The 24,969-nt window shown below is 38.0% G+C and overlaps 2 protein-coding genes across 4 annotated transcripts in view; both read left to right on the top strand.

Moving 5' to 3' along the window:
- The first annotated feature begins 372 nt into the window (after positions 1 to 372).
- On the top strand, positions 373 to 12,945 carry Psma1 (proteasome 20S subunit alpha 1). Its single transcript, XM_004851469.4, has 10 exons — positions 373 to 723; positions 2,159 to 2,203; positions 2,469 to 2,570; positions 2,691 to 2,794; positions 5,590 to 5,678; positions 6,169 to 6,239; positions 6,352 to 6,481; positions 9,275 to 9,354; positions 11,194 to 11,304; positions 12,595 to 12,945. Exons 1-10 carry the CDS (start codon positions 721 to 723, stop codon positions 12,649 to 12,651), a joined length of 792 nt encoding a protein of 263 aa, XP_004851526.1. The 5' UTR covers positions 373 to 720; the 3' UTR covers positions 12,652 to 12,945.
- A 3,354-nt stretch (positions 12,946 to 16,299) lies between these two features.
- The window catches only part of Copb1 (coat protein complex I subunit beta 1), a 47,260-nt gene continuing 38,590 nt past the window's right edge, over positions 16,300 to 24,969 (top strand). For all 3 annotated transcript variants that reach the window (XM_004851467.4, XM_004851468.4, XM_004851466.4), the window contains exons 1-5: positions 16,300 to 16,479; positions 17,305 to 17,454; positions 20,785 to 21,014; positions 21,430 to 21,599; positions 23,209 to 23,323. In XM_004851467.4, coding sequence (XP_004851524.1) covers positions 17,364 to 17,454; positions 20,785 to 21,014; positions 21,430 to 21,599; positions 23,209 to 23,323 — 606 coding nt within the window. In that variant the 5' untranslated portion in view covers positions 16,300 to 16,479; positions 17,305 to 17,363. The remainder of the gene's footprint in view (positions 16,480 to 17,304; positions 17,455 to 20,784; positions 21,015 to 21,429; positions 21,600 to 23,208; positions 23,324 to 24,969) is intronic.

Genomic DNA, 24,969 nt, shown 5'->3' on the forward strand with positions numbered 1-24,969 from the left:
GGTATTGTACTCGGTTCTGAGGGCACAGAAAGCCATTAGTACCCTCATGAAGTTGAAGGTCTAACGGAATAAACCAATATTCATAATAAACATGAGTGATCCACGACAACAGAATCATGGAAAAGATGTTCAGGCAGTGAGGAAGAGGATTCCTAAGTTGAAAGAAAAGCACGCACACAAACAAGATACTCAAGGAAGAGTATAGCTGACAAACACAAACGGACCATTGTTTTGTGGGCTTCTCTGTAACCTACTTCTCAGGCACACAATTCCCCAAATCTCTGTGGACAGTGAATGAGAGGTTACGCGGCACGTTCACAGCACCCGGTGTCGCAGCGGAGGTCTCGAGGCCATCTCTCCGCTGGGATGAGAAACTGGCCTGAACCTGCAATTCACAGGGTATTTGGCTGAGGATCCAAGAAGGGCAATACAATAGGATATCTAGTATTACTGCATAAACGCCGCTCCAAACCTGGATTTCCCGCCAATCTCAGTGTTTGTACTCTTCAAGGCCCCGCCCACGCCCGTGAGGCGCGCTGGGAGTTTTGAAGGCGGGCAGGCCCCGAAAATTTATCGATATCTCTGGAATGGACTGCCCTACCCTGCGCCGCCGCCGTCAAAATCCCGCAGACCGCTCTGTCGATCGCGGAGCGGAAGTTTCGGCAGTTCTCCTGGATTCGGCGCTGTGCTGGAGCTTCGTAGCTTGGTCCGGCCCGAACTATGGTGGGTTGAGTCTCCCGGTCCTGGGAAGATTTAGGGCCGAGGTCCGGTGACAAGGGGATGATGATCTGCCTCTCTCGTTACCCTCAGGGTGGTCCAGGACCATCGGGCATAGGAACCTCCGCCTACCAGAAGGCTCAGGCCGTGATTCAGCATCTCCGGCCTGGCCTGAGAAGTGCCGGTCGGTAGTCGGTGTGGCCTTTTCCACTCTGCTTATTTCACTTTCCACGGGGTCTGTAGCACACATTTCTTGGTCCTATCATCGAGTTTGGAGTACATTCCGAGCATTCTTGAAGGGCCTCTCGTGCTATCTTTGGGAGAGAAGAGAATTTAGGGACCTAACTCGGAGGCCTCCCAGCACCGTAGGTGCAGATTTGGGGATCTTGGATCACATATATTTTCCTAGTGTGCTCTTCTCATTTATCTGTTTCCTTTCCATCAGAAAAGGCTCTTTTCAGTCACTTTGCTCAGTCACTTAGTTACAGATGAGTATACCGAGGCCGAGGGGAGAAGGGATGGATTACAGGGCCCTGGGCTTCCATTGAGTCTGACACTCCAGCACTCGCCGGACCGTCTCACCCCGTGATGATTCTCCCAAGTACTGATTGATTTGCTTCAATAATGTCGTTTATAGCACTAATGGTTTTATCGCTGAAGCAATGTGTATCCACATTAAACTTCCTGAGGATATTTTTGGTTTATTCATTCAATATATTTATTGGTACAAAGCACTTTCACAAGGCACAAGTACAGTTTAAAGATACATCAAACATGTCGTTAATCATAGTATAAGAATAGAAAGATTTGTAAAGAACTGTGATAGTATATGTTGGGCGAAAAGATGGAGAAGACGTCAAGAGATTTGAACTAATTTCAAAAAAAGAAAAGGCTTTCTTTTTTTTTTTTTGGTACCGGGTATCGAACTCAGGTCTTTCCACCTGCGAGGTAGGCGGTAGGCTGTAGGCGGTAGGCGGCAGGCGGCAGGCAGTGGAACCACTGAGCTAAATCCCCGGCCCGAGAAAAGACTTTTGACCGCTTATTAGGGCCTTGTGTAAGCGGAGACTGGAAGAAAAATTAATACATATGAACATTAGCAATTATCTGCCCAAAAGGAATGCAGTGGAGAGTAAGAAGTAAGTAAGTAAGAAGTTGGGAAGAAAGGACCCATTTAATCAGCTTCTGCCTCCCCACCAGCTCATTGTAAATGTAAAATTGGCAGTATTGAGTGTAGTAACACTATTCCAGTGAGATTGTATCAACAGAATTGCTTTAATTTTGAATGGAAACACATGCAAGCACATTTCTTGATATTAAGAGTTCGGATTTTTCTGCTGCCTGCCTCAAAAGCGCAAGATCCCAAGTTTGATAAAAAAAAAAAAAAAAAAAAGAGTTGGAATTTATAGTGATCTTATTACTAAGTCTTTTCTTTTACTTTCAGTTTCGCAACCAGTATGACAATGATGTCACTGTTTGGAGCCCTCAGGTAAAAAATTAATCTTTCTGTGAAGTAGTTTTTAATAGCTGCAACAGGTTTAGAAACTTGTGAGATTGTGACCTGTGGTGGTGGGGGGAAATGTATTATAATCGTTTTAAACACAACTGGAACTTAAATTTATAATTGAAATAAGTTTCCTGGTTTTAAAAATATCATTTGAAATTTATACTTACCCAAGATTTGGGAAATCTTATTTTTAATTTATAAAAGGATCTTCTAGGTCACTCCAAGATGTGATATTTTTTCTCTTTAGGGCAGGATTCATCAAATTGAATATGCAATGGAAGCTGTTAAACAAGGTTCTGCCACAGTTGGTCTGAAATCAAAAACTCATGCAGTGTTGGTTGCATTGAAGGTAAGAAAAGCAATAAATATATCTTCCTCCTTTAGAAAACAGAACTACCAAATGTAAATTTCACTGTATAAGCAATAAAGTTGGAAACTTATTCTTACATCTTACAATGTCTCTATTTAGAGGGCACAGTCAGAGCTTGCTGCTCACCAGAAAAAAATTCTGCATGTTGACAACCATATTGGTATCTCTATTGCCGGACTTACTGCTGATGCTAGACTCTTATGGTAAGTATAATCATGAAAAACAAAAGAAACATCCCTTTTCATTCATATTTAATTACTTTTCTACAAAAGATCCACACATTTTAAGTTGTTTGCCAAATTATTTAGAGAATACCTTGGTGGATTAGTTAGTATTTCCATTTCTTGGTTCTTGTGATAGTAACTAATAGAGTTACACACATTAATATTAACACTTTTGAGAAGCCACTGAATAGTATGATACTTATTATATGCAATATATTTTCTTTGAAGGCCTGTATGTCTAAGATGTTGACACTTTTGTCTAACGTTTAAGGATGACCCAAACCACCCTTCTTTAATACTTCAATATTTATTAGACATTTATTTTTTGCAAAGCCCAGTAGTGGATAAGGCAGGATATAGAAAGTTGATTCAGACATGGATCTGGTCTTCAAGGAACTTAAAAACCTAGTTCATCTGTAATACAAGATAGGAAATGGAAACTAACAGGTAAATTTCTGTGAACAGTCCGAGGAGGTAGAGCGTATTTCTGGTTGAGAAACAATATGTAAATGAAGTAGGTTTTTAAAATCACACATTGAATTCTTACTTCACCACTTAATATCTGAGATTGGGATAATTACTTAATCAGTCAATTTTTATTTTCTTTTTGAAGGTTGTTGTTAAATACCCTAACATGTAAAGCTTTTAACACTACCTTTCAGGTAGTATGTGGGGTGTGTTGAGGATAGGAGATAGTTACCCAAAGCTAACTTGTTGAGTTCTTGATATGATTAGAGAAGAAAGAATATGAACAGTAAAAACAAATGCTAATGCCATTATTCAAGATTTTCAAGTTATATGGCCAATCCCTTGCTCTTTTAAATCAACGGTATTTTGACACCGTTACGTGTTTCTACCTGCTCCTAAAAATGTACAATGTGTTATACTGTCAAACATTTAACCCAGTTGCCTAAAATATGGATGTGCCAACATGTAATTAATATGAAGAACTTTATTAATGAGATAAAGTACATGTTTTTGGTACTAACTCATTGAAATTTAGTGTTTATTTTGTGCTTACAATGCATCTCAGTTTAGATACTTTTTTTTGTTGTTTTGGTACCAGGGATCAAACTCAGGACCTTGCATTTTAGATACTTTTTTGGGGGGTACTGGGGATTGAACTCAGGTCCTTGGCTTGCGCAGCAGGCGGCAAAACCACTGAGCTAAATCCCTGGCCCAGTTTAGATACTTTTTAATGGCTCAGTAGCACATGTGATTTGTGGCTACCATATTGGGCACTGCAGTTTTAGACACCTTTTTTTTTTTTGTACCGGGCATCAAACTCGGGTCCTTGGGCTTGCGAGGCAGGCAGTGAAACCACTGAGCTAATTCCCCTTCCCTAGACACCTTTTTGAACTTGACTTGAAAGTGCTGAACAGATAGCTTGGTTCCTGTAGTAGACATTTGATCATCAGTTACTCTAGGTATGTACCTCTTACTGTAATAGATTTCTTGCCTAGCATCTACAAGGCCCTGTGTTCAGCCACAGCACCACACACACCAAAAAAGATCAGATCATCAGCTGTGATATATAGATACTAGACAAAGCAACATGAGAAGAAAAGGGCTATCTCTTGTAGTTGATCCTCTAATAGGCAAAAATCCCCTTTTCCCTGCCCAATGTTAACCTTGCTCAAATCTTTTCAGGTTTCATAGTGAAATTCAGCAATCTACTGTCTGGTATCTCCTGTAGAATGCTGCTTATGAAAAAAAGTAACATTGGCAGGAACATGTAAAGATGTCCTCTACTTTAGATTCTATTTTTTGCGATTGCTATATTGAGGAAATTTTAATCTGTTTTCAAGATAGAAAAGCAAAGTAGGTTCTTCCTGGTTCAAGACCTAAAAATTAAGTCAAACTGTTGTTGGCAGTAGAAATGCTGATTGTTCTTTTGTCTTTGCTCAGTTTTCTCTTCTCTAAGTGCTCTGAGACAGATGTTTCTATAGCTAAGAGATAGCTTTATTTTTTGTTTTGAGATAAGGTCTCCATAAGATATCCAGCCTGGGCTTGAACTTGTGATTCTCCTGCCTCAGCCTCCTGAGTAGCTAGGATTACAGGCATATACAACTGGTGCCTTTCAGTTTATTCATTTTTAAAACCTCATGTTGGGGCTGGGGATGTAGCTCAGTGGTACAGCACCTGCCTGGCAAGCACAAGGTCCTGAGTTTGATGTCCAATACCTGGGGGGGAAAAACCCAAAACCTCATGTGGAAGGCTGGGTGTGGTGACGCACACCTGTAATCCCAGCACTTGGGAGGCTGAGGCAGGTGGGTCTCTGAGAGTTAAAGGGCAGCCTGGACTACAACTGAACTATATAGTGAGACCTTGTCTCAAAAAAAGCTAAAAAAGTGAAAAAAAGAGAAAACCTCAGGTGTAACTGAGGTTGATGATACACCCCTGTAATCCCAGTACTCTGGGAGACTGAGGCAAGAGAATCACAAATCCAAGCTCAGCCTGGGCAATTTAGCAATTTGGTGAGATCCTGTCTCGAAATTTTTAAAGGGGGCAGGGATATATTTCAGTGTAAAGGCCCTGGGTTCAAGCCCCAGTATGACCAAAAACAAACAAACAAAAGAACTCCATGTGGCCCCGGAGTTTAACACACAAAAAATGTATCCTTGTGGTCTTTTCTTTCTTACCTGTCTGATTTCCTTATATGGATGTAATTCATGAAAATGTTTAGAAAGAAGCAAGTAAAATCAGACTGCTTTGTTTAGGTTGGATTAGCTCTCTGTAATTTTAAATTACTAATTTTTCTTGTTCTTTTTTAGTAATTTTATGCGACAGGAGTGTTTGGATTCCAGATTCGTATTTGACAGACCACTTCCTGTGTCTCGTCTTGTATCTCTAATTGGAAGCAGTATCCTTTTTATGTTAGCATTTATGATTGTGAACTCTAAAAGGTTTTGGTGCTTAATTTTTGTATTAGTTATTAAAAGTATGATAATACATATTATAGCTATAGCTGTAAAAATTTTAAGGCATTGTGTTGCTCTTTTATTAGCTCCCAATTTTAGCAAAACTATCCAAGCATCATTGTTAGAGGGTATTTAAATTTTCTTTTTGGTTCTAGATACTAGATATCCCAAAGAATCTTGCACTACTTCTATCCAAAACAAAAGAGGTTCTCCGTGGAAGAGATGATTTTGTTATTCGTGCTCATCTTTGGGTTTGGTGCAAAATCAAATAGGTTGTAATGTTAGGCTAAAGAACTGTCCTATATTATTTTTTCTTCCTGTGGATTATGCAACAATTAAGAAAGCGACTAGAGGTGTTTATTAATAGTGTTTAATTTGAAAATAATGATGACACTTTATTCCTTGTTAGAGCAAACTCTTTAACTAATTTAGAGACCCAGATACCAACACAGCGGTATGGCCGGAGACCATATGGTGTTGGGTTGCTTATTGCGGGTTACGATGTAAGTTCATGGAGTGCTGTTATATTTTAGTGATTTTAAAAGTCAACAAGATGTTTTTATGATTTTTAACTCAAAGTCAAGAATTATATAGTGTACTTATTTCCATTTGTAGGATATGGGTCCTCATATTTTCCAGACCTGTCCATCTGCTAACTATTTTGACTGCAGAGCTATGTCTATTGGAGCCCGTTCTCAGTCAGCTCGTACTTACTTGGAGAGACATATGTCTGAATTTATGGAGTGTAAGTGATAGCTTTGCTTGGTTTGGTTTGGTTTTGCCTCCTCTAGTCTTTATATAGTGAATAAATGTAGCATCCTAAATGAAGAAAACAGCAGATTAGGAGCTTTTTAAAGAGTTAAGTATTGTTTCTGGCACATATACTACTTTTTACTCCTTCTGGTTACTGCAGTAGTTTTAATCACCAACAGAACTTTATCAAAATATACATGTATCTCCAACCTTTCCAGTTCTTGATTCATTTGCTTTGAGCAATGCCCCAGGTAGAATTGAGGCCAACTGTACTATTTCCCATTTGCCATTTGTAAGTTGTGTTTACAACTTTTAGTTTTCTGTGATTCTATTTCAGTTTTAAGCCACATGTACATTTCTTCATTAAGTAGTCCTTAAATACCAAATAGAAGGCAATGAAGTCATGGAAAAGAAAGATTTAAAATGATGAGGCAGGTTTTTAACTGCTCTTCTTCATGTTGGAGAGAGAGTTAGGATCAAGGCTTTAACATTTTTCATACTAGTTTTCATGTGATAATATAGTATTCTGTGGAGGAAGTATTTGAAGCTCAGTAAATACAGAGAAAAACAATTAACATTGCTCAAAGCAAACCGTATATGCAACGATGATAGGTTTAACTTTGGGGAAAGTGAGTTCTAGCCGGATGTAGTGGGACACACCTGTAATGCCCAGCACTGTGGGTGGCTGAGGCAAAAAGATCACAAGTTTGAGCTCAGCCTGAGGGTCTTAGTTACTTTTCTCACTGCTGAGACAAAATACCTGACATCCAAAGTTAAAGGAGGAAGAGTTTATTTGGCTTACAGTTCGCCGAGGTTCAGTCCATAATCAGCTGGCTCCGTGGCAGGGTGGCTTGGCAGAGGAGAAACAGTTTATGCAGGCAGAAGGTAGCAAATCTTCAAGAGAACCTTAACAGGATCTTTCTACCCCTTTTATTTTATCTAGACTACTAGGATTAGGGCAGTGCCAAACCAGTCAGTGTACTGGTGTAGAATCACACGCCCTTAATCCCAGCATCACACTCTAGATTCACTCGCCTATGACTGCATTAGGCTTTGAGGGGACATCTAGACCCAAACCTTAACACTGAATAACTTAACAACTTAGCAGAACACTCAAAAAAGGGCGGAGGACATAGCTTAGTTGAAAGGCCCTGGATTCAATCCCCAGTACTGCCAAAAACAAAACAAATGAAGTTCTAGGATCAGCTAAGTTTAAGAAATACTGGGTTGAAGTTTAATATTTTAAATAATAACTGGTTAGGGGTTCCCATTATTACCCCCACATTCGGAGATTGGCAAAGACTCAGGACTCATCACACACTTGTACTAAGCTTAGACCTAGAGCAGCACAAAAGGAAGCTGTGTGCAGCCTTCCTCACACTCTCCCTTCTCAGAAGGGGTTGTAGAGCATATGGTTATTTCTGCCAAGGGAAATTCATCAGAAACTCAGTGTCCAAAGTTTAATTGATGGTTGGTCACACGAGCACATTCCTAAAACACTCCAATCTGGATAAGAAATTAATAAGGATTTTACTGAATCTATAGATCATTTTGGAAAGTATTGTTCCTGTTTTAATACAGATGGCCCCCAACTTAGGATGGTTCTACTGATAGTTTTTGGACTTTATGATGATATGAAAGCAGTGTGCATTCAGTAGAAAACGAACTTCAGGTGTTAATTTTGAGCTTTTTCCTGGGCAAGCCATATGTGGTAAAGTACTGTTTCATGATCCAAGGCAGCAAGCGACTGGTCCCAGTGAGCCACATGATTAATCATAAAGGTAAACAGCTGGTACTCCACAGTGTAGTCTGTTGTAGGTGGGAATATTAAATACATTTTCTACTTATTTTCAGTTTACAATGGGTTTGTCAGAATATAATCCCATCATTAGTCAAAAAGCATCTATACAAGCCTTCTGATCTCTGAACATCAGATGTCTTTCCGTTTACTTAGATCTTTAATTTTTTTAATGTTTTATAGTTTTCAGTATGCATGTCTTGTGTTTCTTTTAGGTTTATTCACAAGTATTCTATTTGGTATTAATTGTGAAGAGAATTTTCTTAATTTTATTTACAGATTATTTATTGTAAGAATATTGAAATACAATTGATTTTTATATATTGATCTTATGTCTTACAACCTTACTGAACTCATTCATTAGTTATGGTAGTGTTACATTGATTGACTTTTCAAATGTTAAACAAACTTTGCTTTCCTGGGAAAAGATCCACTTGATCATGACATATAATCTTTTTTCTGTGTTTGCTATATTTAGTTGTAGTATTTTGTTGAGACTTTTTGTGTCTGCATTCATAAGAGAAATTGGTTTGTAGTTTCTGCCATGACTTTATCTGGTTTTGGTATCAGAGTTATACTGACCACATAGAATAAGTGAGAGATCCCTTTTTATAAAAAGCAAATAGAGGGCCAGGGATTTAGCTCAGTGGCACTGTGCCTGCCTCGCAAGTACAAGTTTGATGCCCCCCCCCAAAAAAGCAAATATAAAGACTAGCATTTCATTGATATTTGTCAGTCAGGATTTTTATTTAACCTAGCCAAAGAACAGGTTGGACTTAGTAACAAAAATTACATTTCTTCTCATTAAATACAAGAGTCATCAGTATTGATTGCTATAAGAAGATTATATGACTAGTTTTAAACTTTCGGCTGTTTTTATTGTGCTAAGTTTAGTGTGTAACTATAATTTTAGACTGTAAACTTCATAAATACAAAGAAGCTGACTATGCTGAAATGAAGAAATAATTGTTAATGTATTACATATAGGCAATTTAAATGAACTGGTTAAGCATGGGCTGCGTGCCTTACGAGAGACACTTCCTGCAGAGCAAGACCTGACTACCAAGGTAAATTTCATATTTTCCAGTTGTGAATATTAACATTACAGTTTAATCTTTTATTGCATAAATGTAAGTAATAGAAGAGTGTATGCTTACATTCTTTAATTTGGGAGATGGTTGTCTTGGTTTATTTCTCTTGAAGCTATTCACTAAATGATCTGATTTTGAAATGTTATTTTTTGAAATGTTTCTTTTTGGTGTAGAGAAATAAAACCAGTAAATGTGGTATAGAATGTATTTCTCCCCTCCTCCCCACCACCACCAAGAGAAATGCATATGTTTGTATTCTTAATGTGTTTAACAAATTGAGCCCTTACCAATGCCATATTCTAGGCACTGAGAATATGATAAACACAACAAAGATCTTGGCCTTCACTGAACATAAATTCTGGTGAGAAGAGATAGACAGTAAACACCTAAGTTAATTACACAGTATAATAGAAAGAAAGAAATGCTATAGGAAAACCAGCTAATACTGAAAAGAATGACTGATTAGATGCAAGAAGGTAGTGTAGCAGATGTAATTTAAAATTGGATGATCAGTGGGGCATGATAGTGTGTGCCTGTGATCCCAGCACTCTTGGGGCTGAGGCAGGAGGATCACCAGAAGTTTGAGGCCAACCTGGGCTACATATTAAAACTCTGTCTCAAGAAAGCAGGAGACTTAAGCAAGATGACTAGAGAAGTAGGAGGAAAAAAATGATGTATCCTTGAAAGCAAATGAAACTTCCGAGTAGAGCATTAGAAACTGCTAAGAGATCAAGGAAGTTGGTTTGCCAATAATGTCACTGAGGACTTGCCAAGACAGTCTTACTGGATGGTTAGAGCAAAAGCCTGATAGGAATGGAATCTGGAGAGAATGGGAGAAGAGAAATTGGAGATAGCTCTTTAGAGATATTTTTGATGCAGGTCCAAAAAATGGAGTGGTGGCTGGAAAAAGATATAGTAAAGGTTTTCATTATTTTTGGTATTTTAAGATGGAAGAAATAATATATTTGCTGTGTGGTTCTGAAAAGTATTGAGTATGAAAGGAAGCATTCATACAGAATAATAAGGAAAACAGCTCAGAGGGCTGGGGATTTAGCTCAGCGGTTCAGCCGCCTGCCCCTCAAAGGCAAGGTCCCGAGTTTGATCCCCGGTACCAAAATAAGAAAAAGAAAAACAGCTTAGAGCAATATCATTGAACACTACACTGGTGGGAAGGTTGGCCTTAAGAGGAAAGTGGACGACTCATTCATAGTAATGAAAAGGAGCACAATCTAAAAAAATAGGTACAGGAAAGAGTGGATACAATTGGAGCTTGTGAGTGTTCTCTTCCAGTTACTTCTCTTTTCTCAGTGAAATGGGACCAAGATTTTTAGCTGCAAGAATGAAGAATTAAAAGGATAGTTTTCCAATAGCAGGGGAGATTGAATGATGTAGAAGCTGGAACAGTATAATCCAGAAAAGAGCCACTAAGGCCTCCTTGAGGCTAATAATCATAATTAAAGAGAGATTAGTCAGCATTATAAAGCCATTTTGTTATAGTCATTGGATAATTATTTAATGTCAATGTGATGACTTTATAGCCTGCATAATCTTTTCTAAACAGTGTTTCTGTAGTGTACACCTTTAGGATTACTCATGATAATAACCAAAAGTGAGTATTAAATCTGTAACTGACAAGAGCTTACTGGTTTCCTTTTCTCTTTTTCCTACCTGTATGTAGCTTTTAAAGTCTTGAATTCAAGTGCTCTATAAATTTTTATTTTACAATTTTCATCCAACATTTTATCATAAACATTTTCTGACCTGAATAAACTCTCTTTTTAAATTTCTTTTTATTTTTACCATTTCCTCCCTCAGAATGTTTCCATTGGAATTGTTGGTAAAGACTTGGAATTCACAATCTATGATGATGATGATGTGTCTCCATTCCTGGAAGGTCTTGAAGAAAGACCACAGAGAAAGGCACAGGTATATAATGGATCATAACACGAGAGACTATAGTTCTGTCATAAGCTTCTGTTCCTCTCACAACTGTGTAAATCCACCATTTTTATCTTTAATTATTGCAATGGGCCTATAACTTAAATGGTGATAGAAAAATTGAGAACTGAATAAAGTAAAATATTGAGGGGGCACAAAAAAGGGAAGAGTTAATGGTTTGGATATATAGATATGTAATAAGGTACCCCCAAAACTTACAAGTGTAAAACAGCAGACATTGTTTCTCACAGTTCTGTGGCTGCTGGGGGCTCAGCCCAATGGTTCTTTTACCAGTCTCTCTTGGGATCTCATAGATGCTGCAGTTAGATGCGAAGTGGGGCTGGAATATCCAGGATGACCACTTATATATCTTCTGCTCTTACCCTCTGGGTGCTAAGAGGGGCAGCTGGAAGGGTGGATCGCCTGATGGATGTCTAGACCTGTCTATGTATGTAGTCTAAGAGGCAGGACCTCTCTAGTAGAGTGGTGACTCAGCTTGCAGGAAAGCTCAAAAGTGCAAGCTGCCAGCCATTGGCACAGCATCACCTCTGCACATTCTGTTGGTTAAAGGGAGTCACAGGGCCTGCCCTGATTCTTTGTGAGTAGGGACTGGAAGAAATGTTTGTTGGGGACCAACTTTGTACACTACGTTAGCTCTTCATAAATTATGACAAAAGCATCAAGGAGTACTAGTTTAAAAAAAAAATTTTTAACAGAAGCATTGGTGAATCTCAGGTAAAATATGAGTCTTTTGGCTAGTTGGTTAGAATATATAAACTTGTAAAAGACACTGTTAGCTGGACTTGGTTGCATACACCAAGCCCAGCACTGGGGAGGCTTAAGAGGATTGCTGTGAATTCAAGGCTAGCCTAGGCTACATAGTAAGTTCAAAGTCAGGCTAAACTATATAGTGAGGCTCTGTCTCAAAGGGAAAAAAAAAGCACTGTTGGGAAGAATGCTATGGAATGCCATGTAGCTGGCTGGTTTGAATGTATTTTTGCTATTTATTATTGGTGAAAGGGAAAAGGATGTCAAAAAATTACTGGATGTATATTAAGCTTAGTCACTAATGTAAAAATAGCTCTTAACTTCTGAGCAAGAGAAAATATGATAAAATTATGGAATTGTTCGATGGTTTGGGGGTTTCAGAACTGAAATTTATATATATATTTTTTCAAGATAGCTTGCCTTTTTTCTCATTCTTTTTTTATAATATTTGTGATTGGGAATATATATTGATCAAGTATTCATTTTACATCTTTTTTCTTTCCTCTTAAGCCTGCACAACCTGCTGATGAACCTGCAGAAAAAGCTGATGAACCAATGGAACATTAATAAACCAATGTCTATGTGTATCATCAAATATGTCAGAATGCAGGAACACGTACTGATGACAGTAATCTGTACTATGAACCAAAAGTTGCTGTGTTGAATGGTATGTCTTAGGAATCAGTCCAGATATGTTTTTTCCAACCAACCTCTCTGAAACCCTATAATGAGGTGCATTTTTCTTTGAGGGGGCCTGTGTAATCATTTTCTAAAAAGTATAGATATACCATTGTTTTTATATGAAGAAAATAGTGTCTTTGCAGTTTTAAAGACAACTGTAAAATAAAAGTGTTTCACTTCCTGGTGTGTTGATTTTTTTTTTTTAAGTAGTTTCAGTTTACGAATAGTAGTCTAGGATTACAGCTAGTCATTTGCCATGTTTGCCAGATTTTATTGCCTTGTTTTTAGTTTTATGGGAAAGTATCTCTTATCTACTTGTGTTATAAAAATTTTCCAGTGAATAAACTGACTGCATAAAAATCTGTGGAGATTTGGTTCCAGCTGGGCATGATGGTGCACACATGTAATCCTAGCACTGGGGAGGCTGAGGCAGGAGGATCGCCAGCCTGGACTACATCTATGGAGATTTGGTTCAGGATACAAATTTCACTATACAGATTTGGAGATTATTCTATTTAAATCTAAGAAACCACAGCTTTCCAACAAATGTAGTAAGATTGGGCTAGGAGTAGGGTTCATGTGGTAGGGTTCATGCTTAGTTCACTGTAGGCGGATTCAATCCGTAGCACCGAAAAAGGAAAGAAAATAGCAAGGTAATGAGCATATGAAAAGTTTTTTTTGTTCATCCAGCAGATGGCAGTAACTGATCTCCAGAAACTTTCACAGAAAGTTTCACAGGCCTCATCCTGCCCAGCTCCACTACAACAAAATCTGTATGCTACCTCTGTTATTCCCATGAGCTGTATACTCAAGTATTGCAGAACAGTTTTTGTCTTAGACCATGCAAAATTAAATTACAGGGAATTATTTTTGAAAATCCAAAATTCTGGTATTATAAACACTAGAGTAGTACTCCATTGTGTATAAGTACATTTTCTTTATCCATTTATCTGTTGGTGGACATACAGGCTTCTTCCAAGATTGAGCCATTCATTATGAGTTGTGCTGCTATAAACATGAGTATGCATGCATCACTGTAGAAATACAGCTTTAACTCTTGGGAAGATACCTACAAGGGGAGTAGGTGGCTCGAATAGAATTTCTAGTTTTAGTTTTTACTTTGGGTTTCTTATATAAGAGAAATCATGTGATATTTAATCTTCATCTGATTTACTTCACCTGTCATGGTCTAGGGGTGCATCCATTTTCCTACAAATACCTCAGAGGTATCATTTATGGCTGGTAGTACTCCATTGTTACACCCTAACTGTAGTACTTAAAATTCTCCCTGCCACAATAACACTCAACCTCATTACAAAGCTCATTATGATGCCTTTTATCTTTTCTCTAGTTTGTTATACTCTGTCCATTATTTCATTTAATCTGCATTGAATAATTATAAACAGATATATGCCTTTTCATATTTTAATATTTTCCTTAATAACTCAGGCTTGTGATTAAACTTACAGTTCTTAACAGTGAACCTCTGGGGCTACTAAAGTGGATACAGTTAATCCTAGGCCATGGTGGCTCTAAACTGCAGTTTTCTTACTGCTAAATCTAATCTTTCTACTTTGGCCTCATTTCTTGCTGAGAGACTGTCACTTCTTGGTAATTAAGTAGGCTTAGAAACCAGATAACTACATTTGTGAAGTTTCCATGTTAAAAATGAATGCATGGAGAAGGAGCAAACTGTTGGAACACATTTTGGATTGATTTTAGGAAATTATGCTGAGTAAAAGAAAGCCAATCTCAAAAGATTACATTGTATAATCCCATTTATATAACATCATTGAAGTGGCAAAAATTATATACAGAAAGAACAGATTTGTAGTTGCCAGGGGATACAGAAGGAGGTGGCTGTGACTATGAAAGCATGAGGGATTCTTGCGATGCAACTATTGAGTATCTTGATAAAATTGTCTAGAAATACATGTATGCATATTAAACTGGTGAAATCTGAATAGAATGAAGGAATTATATGTCAACTTCCTGGATTTTATATTGTATTATAATTATGCAAGATGTTAACAGGAGAAACTGGGTGAAGAATGTATAAGATCTCAGTATTCATGTCACCCTACAGTTACCTTGATAAAAAAGTGTTTTTTAAAAAGTAATGCACGGCCCTACACTTGACCCAGATGTCCATAAGTAGGCATTACCCAGGAAAAGGGGAAGTGTGTGGCCAAAGACTTGCACATGAAAGCTAATTAAAGCAGCGTCATAATAGCCCTAAACTGGAAACTGGAAAGCCTGTTTGCACGAGGACTGGATAAACAATGGAATATTAAGCAGAACAAAGCATGAACAAGAATTAACAGGACAAGGTCGATTAATCTTAAAGTAATTATGAAGTCAGAACAACAAAGACAAGAGTTTGTGCTGTGCAATTTTTATATACAATTCTGGAAAATGCCAACTAGTTTATAGTGATAGGAAATGGACTAGTATTTGCCCAGAAATGGGGGTACAAGGAGTGGATAATAAAGAGGACATGAGTAGTCTACTTTTAGTAGTGATGGATATAATCATATTTTGATGATGATGGTTAGTTCGTGGTCAAAATTTCTCAAATTTTGAGCTCTAAATGTGGGCAGTTATGGTGTTTTCATGACATTTTAGCAGACAGAAAAGCAAAGATAAAACACCAATGGACACCATCTCTGGTCACATTTTTAGTTTAATAGGGAAACAAACATCTTTAAGAGCTGAAAAAAATGCACAGAATCAGAGGCGCACTCATAATTAAACTACTATAAACGTGTGGCCTTAGAAGTGACAAACCTGACCTCTGAATCCACAATGTATTGCTTAACCCTTAAAGTGTCTGTCATTAATAGTAATTGACCAGAAAACTTGAGGGAGGAGGGGGGTAGGAAGCAGAGGGTGGGATATGTAACTCCAGGTGGGCAAAATCGAAGGTTCTTTGGGTGATTAGAACTGTAACAGGTCTTTGGAGATGGGTAAAATCCTTTAAGAATGACTGTCGCCCTCTATGCATAAATGTTTTAATCTACCGGGTGCTCAGAAAGGATGACGAAAGGGACCATTACTAAAGAAAGAGCAGAAAGTACACCCATGTAACTTTTGGTATTTAAGCAACTGCAGTTCAACTGCAAAGAGGCTCGAGAGAGATGGAGATGTTAAGAACTGAAATGGATCTTCATATTAACCGAAAAAACAAAGGAAAAAAACAAACCCGAAATTAGTTTCCCAATAGTAATTAGTTATCTTCTCGGTTTAGCTCAGGGAGCTAACAAGAAAAGTGTTTGCTGGGCTTCCAGCTCGCAACCCAGGGCTCTTTTCCTCTGGACCACACAGCCCAGTGAAATTGTTTCCTCTGTCTCCAAACCCCTCCTCCTTTTGTTCGAATTCCTGGAATAATTGCCGAGTAACTTTTATACGACTACAGCGCTTAAATCAACTCTTGGCTTACAGGGAAAACTTAATAAATATGTGCTTCCACTCTGCTCTGCGACCTAACCAACAGTAGACAAGAGACGAAAATAGGGCACACTTGCAGCGCGCAACCGCAGGACGGAGAAGACATGTCCTTTCTGAGTCGCCGTAGATCCTAGGTGGCTCCGGCTCCGGTCGTCTCTCCACCCCTTTCCACGTCAGCCAAGGACTCCGGCTCCGTCGCCGCTGCAGCTGGTGGGAACAGAGGTAGACGGTTCTGGGGTTTCCCCAGCCGCTGCCCCTCGAAGCAAGGTAGCAGGCCCTGAGCCCCCAATCGCAGAGGCGTGGTGGGTTGCGCAGAGTCGGAAGAACCTGCCTTCCCTTCCAGGCAGCCAAGGCCCCGGAGCTTAGGCCGCTCGCGTCGCGGCCTGGCTCGGGGAACGGCAGCGTGGGGCGCTGGGATGCCCGCACTCGTCCACGCTCTGGTCCGGGATCTTTTCTCTCCCGAGCCCCTGGGCTCGCCCTTGTTGGTCGGGGCTGCTTTGCCAGAGGCGGGAAAGAGGAAAGGGGTGGGGTGGGGGTGAGTCGCGCGGTTCCGGGACGCGAGCTGCGGAGTCGGGACCCACTGGCCGCCGCGATGAAGTGATTTACCGTTTTGCAGCGTATCCTCACACAGACTCGTTCACCTCAGCAGTTCACGTTGTGTGTTATCTTAGAAATCACTGTTCTGTAGCACGGAGGGGTGGGGCTGCAGCACTGTCACTGTTCTGTGGGCCTCCTGAACCAGTCTCAAATCCTAGGCGGAGTTGAGGGGGGAGGAAGTGGGGAATAAGAGATTAAATACCCAGTTCAGGGCTGGCTGGTGTGTTTTTTTATTAAAATGTATTTTTATGGAAACAATATAGATGGACAGCATTCGCGAGGCTGAGGCAGGAGGATCGCCGCGAGTTCGAGGCCAACCTGAACTGCATCGCGAGACCCTGTCTCCAAAAAAAGAAAGAATAATAAATGGAGTTTCCTAATACTTTTTAAACTCATAAGTTAGACTGAATGAACTTTAGACAATAAAGATCACTAATGATTTGTGGGATTTTTAAAAAAAACTTGTAAATGATGTCGTTGTATTTATTTTTTTAGATTTCCTGGCATCTGTCATCCTAAATCTTGTATCAGGGGATTGACTATAACCAGAAACCATGACGGCAGCTGAGAACGTGTGCTATACGTTAATTAACGTGCCAATGGATTCAGAACCACCGTCTGAAATTAGCTTAAAAAATGACCTAGGTGAACTTTCTTAAATTTTTAAAATTAAACTGAAAAGTAAAAACACAAATTGTACACAGTGGGGTACCAGGTGATATTTTGATGCATGTATATAAATTGTGTGTTTAAGTCACGTTAAACACCTGTTTCCTCATTTATCATTTCATTATGGTGAAAACATCCCAAATGTTTTTAATCTAGCTTTTAAAAATCCTCAGTACATGATTGTCATCTGTACTCTGCTGTTCAGTAGCACACCAGGCCTTCTTACTCCTACCTAACTGTAACTTAGTATCCAGTAATCAGTCTTTACCCTCCCTCTCTCACCCCAGAAGCTCCTCAGCCTCTGGTAAACACTATTCTACTCTCAATTTTTATGGTGAACTAAGTAAACTTTGGTAGTATTTGAGGATGATATGAAAAAAAAAAATGAAAATTTTATCATGTTTCATGTTCCTTGATAACTAGAAATGCGTACAGGGCCAGGGATTTAGCTTAGTGGCAGTGTGCCTGCCTCGCCAAGCGCAAAGTCCTGAGTTCACTCCCTGGTACTGGGGAAAAAAAACACAATTAAGAAATGTGTAACTTTTGTCTTAATTTTTTTTGGAATGTCTTCAATAGTCTTATGAAATAGTCTTATGAAAAGTTGTTATGTTTAGGTTCCCAATATTGTTTTATGGAAATAGAATTACATCTAAGTTTATCGTAGTAGAGCTAAGGAATTATAATGCTTCCGTATTTTATGTTGCTGCCAGTTCTCTGTGGGTAATGGGTGAGACTGTGTATCGGGATTTACTTCATTTCCTATGCTTCACATCTAAAACCCAAAAACTTTATCCCTTGGGTTCCTACCCAAATAAGCCCTGGAATGAACATGTATTTTCCCTAAAGGTTTAAGTTTTTCATTTGGAAAGCATTTTTTGCAAAGAAGAAAAGTACTGTATTTCTTAATTTTAAAAGTGCGGTGTCTCCTTGAAAAGTGTAATACCACAAGGTCTCCATGATGCACACCTGTAACCCTAGCACTTGGAAGGCTGAGGCAGGTGGGTCACAAGATTGAGTCTTGCCTGGGCATTTAGTGAGACCCTATCTCAAAAAAAAAAAAAAAAAAAAAAAAAGACTAGTGAGGGCCAGGGATTTAGCTCAGTGGTGCCGCCGCCTGCCCGCAAGCACAAGGACCTGAGTTCGATCCTGGTACCAAAACAAGGCTAGTGAATGTAGCTCAGTGGTAGAGCACCCCTGGGTTTGATCCCCAGTGTCACACACGCATACACTGGGTGAGTGATTCAAGAAAAATGTTAAGTGCTACACTTTCCAAAGTATTCTTATTTAGTTAAACTACAAGAAGTAAATCGATAAAGTACTGTTTTAAACAGTAAAAGGAAGATTATGGTTCAAACATTGAATGTATCTTCCCCCCCCCAGTAGCTGGGATTAAACTCAGGACCTTACGCTTGAGAGGCAAGTGTGGCGTCACTGAGCTAAATCTCCGGCCCCTACTATAGATTTGTCAACGAGTTTGCTATTAAACATACTTTGAAAATTTTTAAAACTATTGTTACAAGTGTTAATTGTTACAAGTTCTAGCCTCCTAAACTTTTAAGAATTTACTACTGTGTGAAAAATATTTAAAAACTGGAGTAAAAAGCCATCAGGATTACAGTGATACAGTTTTATGGTTTTGGACTTTGTGCCCTTTGTATTATCAAACAGGAAAAAAATTTTAAAAATCAGAAAAGGAACTTTGGGATGAAGAAAAGAAAAACCTGTCTAGGCTCAGTGGATACATCTTTAGCCATTTAGAACTTTGCAATTAGTCCAAATACCTGAGGGTATTCTCTGTTCTGCAACATGGAAGGATATTAACCTGATGATAATAAATAGCTTCTGGAGGCTAGAAAGGACTTCAAGGACTTTTGATTTACCTGGAACAATTTTTCTGAAGCTTAAGTCTTTCCTCTAACCCTACCAAGTGATCAAGCATAGTGTGTCTCTTTAGCAACAGGAATTCTTTGTTCTTTTTTTTTTTTTTTTTTTTTGGTACCGGGCATCGAATTTATCGAATTTAGCCTCAGCAACAGGAATTCTTAATAGCCACTTAGGTCTAATTGTCAGAAAATTATTTCTCATAGGCCCAAATGTACTTCCTGATAACTTCTCACTTTTCAGTTCTAATTCTCCTCATGATAGCACTAGGTGTTTTGTCTTGTTTTTGTGGTACTGGGGATTGAGCCCAGAGCCTTCATACTGAGCAAAATCCCTAGCCCTTTTTATTTTTTGAGACAAGGTCTTGCTTGCTAAGATGGCCAGGCTGGGCTCCAACTTGTGATCCTCCTGTCTCAGCCTCCCCTCCAAGAGTGCAGGGATTAGGTGTGCCTAGCTAGCTCGGATTATAGGAGTTTTGTTATGTGTCCCTCTTTGTCTTTTCCCAGATAATTATCTGGTTTTTTGGTCTAAACAATTATAGTATCAGTGCACTTGTCTCATATTTCTGCCTTTGAATTTTGAATCCAAAAAGATTTTTAGTGCCATAAATTTTTCAATGTGCAGTGATAATAATATGAAAATATTGTTTTACATTAAGTGCCTTATGTGGCATACCTTTGTTTTTTTAATTTGCATTTTGTTTAAAATGTGTTATCCTTTAAACAATAGCTAGAAACGTAGAAATTTTAATTTTTTCCAGTTCTTAACAGTCTAAAACTGTACAGGTTGCCAGGCATGGTAGTACACGCCTGTAATCTCAGCACTTGGGAGGTTGAGGCAGGAGGATTGCCTCGAATTCACAGCCAACCTGCATTACAAAGTGAGACCTTATCTCAAAAAAATAAAATGAAATAAAATTGTATAGCCTATAGAAATATAAGATTTTTGAATTATTCATTTCTTTAAACCTTTTCTGAGTATGAGGACCTTCTTCCTAATAAAAAGTTTACCATATTCATCCTAACCCCCCAATCATAAGTGGTTATAAACTTTGAGAAAATCCACATAAAATAAGTTATTGAATTCAGAAGTACTTATCTTAATGGTATGTTTTTTAAAATAGCTACATAGGTGTTTGAAACATAGTTACTTGATACAGATTCATGAATTCTACATTAACTTAGTTGGTTAGGACTAGAAATCTAATCCTGTGCCTTCATGTTATATCTAAAAAAAATGAGGTTCAGAGATAAATGATTTATGCAAAGATGCGGCTTTTTGTGTTAGAATGAACTCTTGTCACTGGGGTTTGCGCTTTTATTTCCATTGCCAATAGCAAACAATTATGTCTTATTAAGTGCTTTTAAAATTACCTGAGGAATTGTCTTTTGAAAGGATTGTGCTTTTTTTTTTAAATTGGATCAGAAAAAGGAGATGTGAAATCAAAGACTGAAGCTTTGAAGAAAGTAATCATTATGATCCTGAATGGTGAAAAGCTTCCTGGACTTCTGATGACCATCATTCGTTTTGTGCTACCTCTTCAGGATCACACCATCAAAAAATTGCTTCTGGTATTTTGGGAAATTGTTCCTAAAACAACTCCAGATGGGAGACTTTTACATGAAATGATTCTTGTGTGTGATGCTTACAGAAAGGTAAACCAAACCATTATTTCTGAATATTGCTTTAATTTTAAATAATTGTAAAATTGGTGAATGGGCTTTGTTTTAGTCTTTAAAATTAAATCTTTGTTAAAATGTAAGTTGGAGATACTGTATTTGGATTTAAAGTTGTAAAGATTTATTGTAAAAAGTTCTATTGTTAACTTTTTCAGACATTTTCTATGCATTTTATATATGTGTATTATAAATTAAGTATAGCAACACACATAGTATATAAGACAACAATGAGATAGGTAAAAACTACTTTATAATGAACAGGAATCTGATGAAAATTGTTTGATAGTCTAGGTTTCCTGAAACTTATTTTTTTTTCATTGGAAAGTTTTGCATTTAAAAATTGATTTTTATAAGCTGAAACTCAGCATTTCATATTTAATTTTTATATCAGGATCTTCAGCATCCTAATGAATTTATTCGAGGATCTACTCTTCGTTTTCTTTGCAAATTGAAAGAAGCAGAATTGCTAGAACCTTTAATGCCAGCTATCCGCGCTTGCTTGGAACATCGACACAGCTATGTTAGAAGAAATGCTGTTTTAGCCATCTATACTATCTATAGGTAAATAAAGATATTCTTTTGGCTTAGTTCTGTGAGAACTTGTTAGTCTTTTAGACTTGAGGCTCCAAAGTGATTGCTTGCAGACTATATGAATTTGTGGATATGTTTTGTTCACCACCACAGTATTTTTCTGTTAATATTGTCAACATTGAAAAGTCAGAAAATAACTGGCTATGAGGACGAAACTTTCTTAATGAAAAGAGTTATAGTTCTTAATTGATTCTTGTTCTTAGAAAAGTGGAGATTTTGGACTTTAAAAACAGTTGAACTAGTTAGCTAAGTTAGAATGCTTGGGTTTTACAATCACTGGTATCAATATTTTCCCTTTCTTTCTTTCATCCCTCCTTCCCCCTCCCCCCCTCCCCCCTCCCTCCCTCCCTCCCTCCCTCCCTCCCTCTCTCTCTCTCTCTCTCTCTCTTTCTCTTTCTCTTTCTCTCTTTCTCTCTGTTGAACCCAGGGCCTGCACACTTGGCTACATCCCCATCCCTTTTAAGTTTTTTTGTGTTTTTTGAGACAGAGCTCACTGTGTAGTTCAGGCTGGTCTTGAACTCACTTTGTAGCCCAGTATGGCCTCAAAGTTGCTTTGATCCTCCTACCCCATCCTCTGGAGTGATGGGATTGTAGGTGAGCGCCACCACACATGGAAGATTTTTTGAGACAAAATCTTACTAAGTAACTAAATTGCTCAGGCTGGGCTTGAACTTTTTAGTCCTCCTGCCTCAGCCTCCCAGAGTGCTTGGAAATACAGCTGTAGCACCACACCTGATTGTTAGTCCACTTAAAAGTAATGTAATTTACTTATAAAGGAGAATAACATACTGGTTAATAAGGTAATTTAGATTCTTTGAATGTTACCATACAGAATATGGAAATTTCAGAATTTAAACTATAAATCACTCATAAAAATGATGACATTGAAATTTGAACAGTGATTGGCTTTATGATGATATTAAGAAATTATCAATATTTGAAAATATGATAATAGAATTATGATTAGCTTTAAATTTTGGAGAAATGTACCAATCTACTTACAGATGAAATAAGTTGTCTGAGATTTGCTTCAAAAAAATAAGGGAGGAGGGGAAGCAAGCCAGGGTATAGGTAAAACAAAACTGGCTAAGAATTAATTATTGAAATATGTGATAATTTTAATTAAGTTAAAGTTTATCACTGTGTAGTACAAATATTTTTAAATTTCTAAAATAGGTAAATTAGTAAGAAAAATACAGGACACTGCTAATAAATTTCAAAGGACAATGTTTTTTCTTTAATTCATAATGAAGGATCTTCATTAAGGAAAGGTCATAACTATGAGTATTGATATTGTATTTATAAAGTATATATCTAATAAATATGAAAGGTTGTTATTAGAATATATGTTGAATATATTCAGCTTTTTCTGTGTTGAACTAGAACACATGATTTAATAACTTAATAGATGAAAGTGTAACTCTACAATTTCTTCTCTCCCAATTGACTTCAAGTTTCAAAAAATAAGAGAACATTTGTTATAAAGTTTGATAAGTTTTAATTTTGGTGTTGTCTAGAAAATTACAAAAAGAGCAAAGTAGGTTTTTATTAATGCAGATGTTACCTGTTTGATTTAAAGAAATTTCGAACATCTTATACCTGATGCTCCTGAGCTGATACATGATTTTCTGGTGAATGAGAAGGATGCAAGTTGCAAAAGGAATGCATTTATGATGCTAATCCATGCAGATCAGGTGAAGTACTTTCTTAAGGGTACTTTTGTGATTGTATTTTAAATGAGAATTAAAAGTATTGCGTAGACCTAATCATGTACCTGTGGTTTGAATATTGTGATTTTTTAGTTTTGAATTTAATTTGTTTAAAAATATTTTTTCTCAATCCTTATCTCAAATACTGCTTATATGATGTATTCATTTTTCAAAGTAAATAATCAGAGAGGCATTTCCTAACAGCCACTGCATAGTTTTGGGCATTTGGGGGGTTTTCTTGATTTGGAGATTGAACCCAACACTTCACACAGTGGAACCTTGACTTACAAACTCAATTTGTTCACTGGGGAGGCTGTAACTCAAGTTGGTCAGTTGAAAGCCCAGGCTCCCCTTCAAAGGGGATCTGCCTGTATAACGGCAAATCTCAATGTCCTTAGACTTTGGCCCAGGATTTCTCAATTAACCCCACACAGGAAAAAAGATGTTGTGATGTTCCTTCCAGAACTCTTTAAGGGTTAAATCTATATCTGACACCATCTGGAAGCACAAGCAGCTGCCATTCAGGTTGTAACTTAAGACTTTGTTTGTAAGTTAAAACTAAACTTCCTGTAGTAACCCAACTTGTTTGTCTGTCAGGCCAGTCATAACTGGAGGGTCCACTGTACATGCTAAATGCGTGCCCTACAGCTGAGCTACACTCCTCTCCCCCATAGTCCTCCATAGTTTTGAGATGACATTGTGTGGCTGTATTCTATGGCACTCTGCTGTGGGGTTTTGATTGTTTTTTCCTTGTGTCGGTATAGATCTGAAATTGTTTAATAAAGATAATAGCTTGGTATGAGGTCACCCTTAGGCATTTCTGTGGAAGCAGGGTGGCCTTCGGTGTAGATGTGTGTCCTCATTAGGCTCTTCCAGTTCAGAAGGAGCTGCCAGTTCTGCATCCATCTGTGCTGGTAGTTAAAGTGTATGGGTCTGCTCTTGGTTAACAGTGACTGCACACCTTGACATCTGATTTTGAAAACTTTCCTGTCCTCTGTTATCATAATTTGGGGAATAATAGTATCATTTTCCCCCCAGATCTTCCAACTCTTTGATTGTGATAAAATATACATAACATAAAATTTACCATCTTAACATTTTAACCTTTTTTTTTTTTTTTTTTTGGACTGGGGAGCGAACTTGCGACTTTGCGCTTGAAAGGCCGGTGCGGTGCCACTGAGCTAAATCCCCGGCCCTAATTTTAACCATTTTTAAGTGTACAGTTCAGTGGTATTAAATGGATTCATAATCTTATACAACCACCATCACCCTCCATCTCCATAACTTTTCTAGTTTTGTGGAACTAAAACTCTATACCTATTAAATACTAATAACTTCCCATTACCACTTCCCCCCCACTCCTGGTAATGACCATTTTACCTTCTGTCTCTATGGTTTTGACTACTCTTAGTACATAATATAAGGGGAATCATTTAGTATTTATCCTTTTCTGACTGGTTTATTTCACTTAGCATGATGTCTCCAAGTGTGTTAGTTACTTTTCTCTCGTTGCTGAGACAAAATACCAGTCACCCAAAGTTAAAGGGGAAAGGGTTTATTTAGATCACAGTTTGTAAAGGTTTCAGTCCATAATAGGCTGGCTCCAAGGCAGAGTGACACGTGGCAGAGGG

Source organism: Heterocephalus glaber, unplaced genomic scaffold (genome assembly GCF_053883595.1).
Source record: "Heterocephalus glaber isolate CG9 unplaced genomic scaffold, H.glaber_assembly_v1.0 deba00001428, whole genome shotgun sequence".
NCBI classification, from domain to species: domain Eukaryota; kingdom Metazoa; phylum Chordata; class Mammalia; order Rodentia; family Bathyergidae; genus Heterocephalus; species Heterocephalus glaber.